This window comes from Meriones unguiculatus, chromosome 17, assembly GCF_030254825.1.
Source record: "Meriones unguiculatus strain TT.TT164.6M chromosome 17, Bangor_MerUng_6.1, whole genome shotgun sequence".
Taxonomy (NCBI): domain Eukaryota; kingdom Metazoa; phylum Chordata; class Mammalia; order Rodentia; family Muridae; genus Meriones; species Meriones unguiculatus.
The window spans coordinates 4,165,908-4,168,697 of record NC_083364.1 but is presented as its reverse complement, the minus strand read 5'-3'; the positions used below and the strand labels follow the sequence as shown (position 1 = coordinate 4,168,697).

Sequence of the window (2,790 nt, the reverse complement as noted above, 5' to 3'; positions counted from 1 at the left end):
GCCTATCAGAGACACCATCCCAGGTTTAGGGAGAGATCCTGCCTCAGAGGAATAGCTGGAGAGTGATAGCAGAGCATGTGTGATACCTCTTGACTTCCACGGGCATGCACAGATGGGTATATGAATTCACTACACACACACACACACACACACACACACACACACACACACACACAGATAGACACATGTAAATAATAATAAAAACAAATCTTTAAAAGTGATGAATCAGGAATTAACACCATATATTGCTCTCCCTGAGGACTCAACTTTGGTTCTTAGCACCCTCATGTAGAGACTCACAGCTGCCTGTCACTCCAGCTCCAGGGAGATCTGATGCCTCTGGACTCTGCTGGCACCTGCACCCATCTCCATTCACACATATAGACACACATACATACACAAAATTAAATATTATTTTTTTAGAATGTAAAAAAAAAAAAAAACAACCTGGGAGGAGATGAGGGAGGGGCCACAGCTAGGATACAAATTTAATAAATTGTAATAAATGATAATAATAAAAATACAATAAAAGTAAAGTAAAAAAAAAAAAAAAACCAAAAACCAATAATCAGAGAAGGTCTGAGGAAGGACACTCCAGGCTAATGTCTAGCTTCCACATACACATACACCTGAGTGCCCACATGTGCATATGTGCACATGTGGGTGCACACAGACACACACACACATTAATTCCAAACACATGAAAACTTAAGGGTGCCCTCAGACCACAGAAGATGTACAGGAAATGTGAACAGGTGAAAAGTGACAAGCACAGTGGATGGCTGTAAAATTGATGGGAGGTGGAGAGATGACGAGTGACCAGTGAGGTGATGAGTAGTGAATGACCAGTTGTGTGGGAGGACCTGGTGCAGACGGGCAGGCACAATTCACATGAGCCTTGGTTACTTCTCATTTGCTCTTCTCATTACTATTTTATTTTGAATGATTTTTGTGTATGATTGTGTATGTGTGTGAAAGGGTGGGAGAGAGAGCGCATGTGTACCATGGTACACTTATGCACTTGTGGTGGTAAGAGGTCAGACTTGAGCTTCGGTCCTCACCTTTCATTTTGTTTGAGACAGGAGCGTTTTGTTGTCCTGCCCCTATATCTGTTTGCACAGCAAGCTCTTTAACCACGTTGCCAGCTCTTCAGCTCCTACCTGCTGATTTTCTGAGCCACAAGCCTGGCCAGTGGAACTCTATGGTCACACATTTCTCTCTTTCTAGGTACATCCTTCCTACTGTCTTCCTCTGGACCTGAGAGTATTGCACAGCTCTTGTGTAGGCTGATCTTCTGGGGTAAGGAAAATGCTTTGGAAGGAACCTGTGTCCTCCGAAGGGATGGCTCTTAATCATATCTCTATGATGACTGGGGTGTTCTTAAGCCATATCAAGACTAAGCCTCATTTGACACCCTCCCTCCCCAGCTCCTTTTTTCTTTATTGCATCCCTCTATGGATCCATACACATCCCCTGCCCAATTCTTGGTCCATCTAACCCTCCAGTGGAGCTGGTAGACACAGAACCAGTCAGAGGGATAGGAGACATTTGGGTCAGCCTCCTGTCTCTAGTCTAAGATTTTTTTTTTTTTTTTAAAATCTTCCCCAGGTGCTGAGGAAACTATGAGTATGGATAGCTTGGGTCTACTCAACATATCTCAGGGTCACAGCAATGTACTCTGGGGTACTCGCAGGGGTCCAACCTTGCGCCGGCAGAGGGAATTTATGCCAGAAGAGAAGAAGGACACAATTTACTGGGAGAAACGGAGAAAGAACAACGAGGCAGCCAAGCGGTCTCGGGAAAAGCGACGTCTCAATGATGTGGCCATTGAAGGCAGACTGGCCATGCTGCTGGAAGAGAACGCTGTACTAAGGGCTGAGCTGCAGGCACTCAAACTTCGATTTGGCCTTTTGCCTTCCTTATGTGGTTCCCGAATGTTGCTATGGAAATCTTCCAGGACTGGGGACTCTCATTCAGGGGCTGACTCATTCTTACCTTTGCCTGGTAACCATGGCTGCCTGTTCAAACCCTATGCTGTGGATTCTGGGATTCCAGGCTGCTCAGGCTGTCTGGTGGCTCAAGGGTGCGAGGGCTTAGCTGCTTCCCCCAGGTTCTTGCAGGAATCACAGCCTCTAATTCCCCGGATAGTTGACAGGACCTTTCATACTTCCTTCCCAGCTGCTGTCTTTGGTTACCATTTCCTAGATAGGCATGTGAGGGACAGACCAGAGCTAAAGCCTTGTTGTGGTCTGTGGTCATCTGTGCCCACTGGATCCTGTGCGCCCTCAGATATATCAATGACATCCCCTGAGAATTCTCTGGGATTTTCTCCTGATATGACCTGCCCTGTCCCAGGTGACAGGTCTGAAAGTCTGGCTCAGATTTCCCTGCCTCACAAGCTCCGCATCAAATCCCAAGCCTCAAGCAGGTTATGTTGAGGTTGTGAGGTTGGCCAGGGAAGCCCTTGAGAGCTGTCTCTACCTGCAAAGGTATGTTTAGAGCTGAACACAGGTTTCTATAAGGGACGGGTGTTTGTTTTTATTTTTACAGGTGATTTTAAGTTTTTTTTTTTTTTTAATTTTGTATACAATGTTCTCTGTGTACACCTGCATGTCAGAAGAGGGCACCAGATCTCATTACAGATGGATGGTAGCCACCACGCGGTTGCTGGGAATTGAAGTCATGACCTCTTGGAAGAGCAGCCAGTGCTCTTAACCTCTGAGCCATCTCTCCAGCCTGGGGATGGGTGGTTTGACTGTGACTAGTTACTAGGATTGGTCAAATCCTGCA

The 2,790-nt window shown here is 46.1% G+C and overlaps 1 protein-coding gene across 1 annotated transcript; it reads left to right on the top strand.

Annotated features, from left to right (window-relative positions):
* The first annotated feature begins 1,622 nt into the window (after positions 1–1,622).
* On the top strand, positions 1,623–2,438 carry Nfilz (NFIL3 like basic leucine zipper). Its single transcript, XM_060370055.1, has one exon. The coding sequence runs from the start codon at positions 1,623–1,625 to the stop codon at positions 2,436–2,438; it is 816 nt and encodes a 271-aa protein (XP_060226038.1).
* The last annotated feature ends 352 nt before the right edge of the window (positions 2,439–2,790 follow it).

Bases quoted from the DNA above. Each gene is read 5' to 3' on its own strand.
- Nfilz (XM_060370055.1), top strand. From the start codon at position 1,623: ATGAGTATGGATAGCTTGGGTCTACTCAACATATCTCAGGGTCACAGC.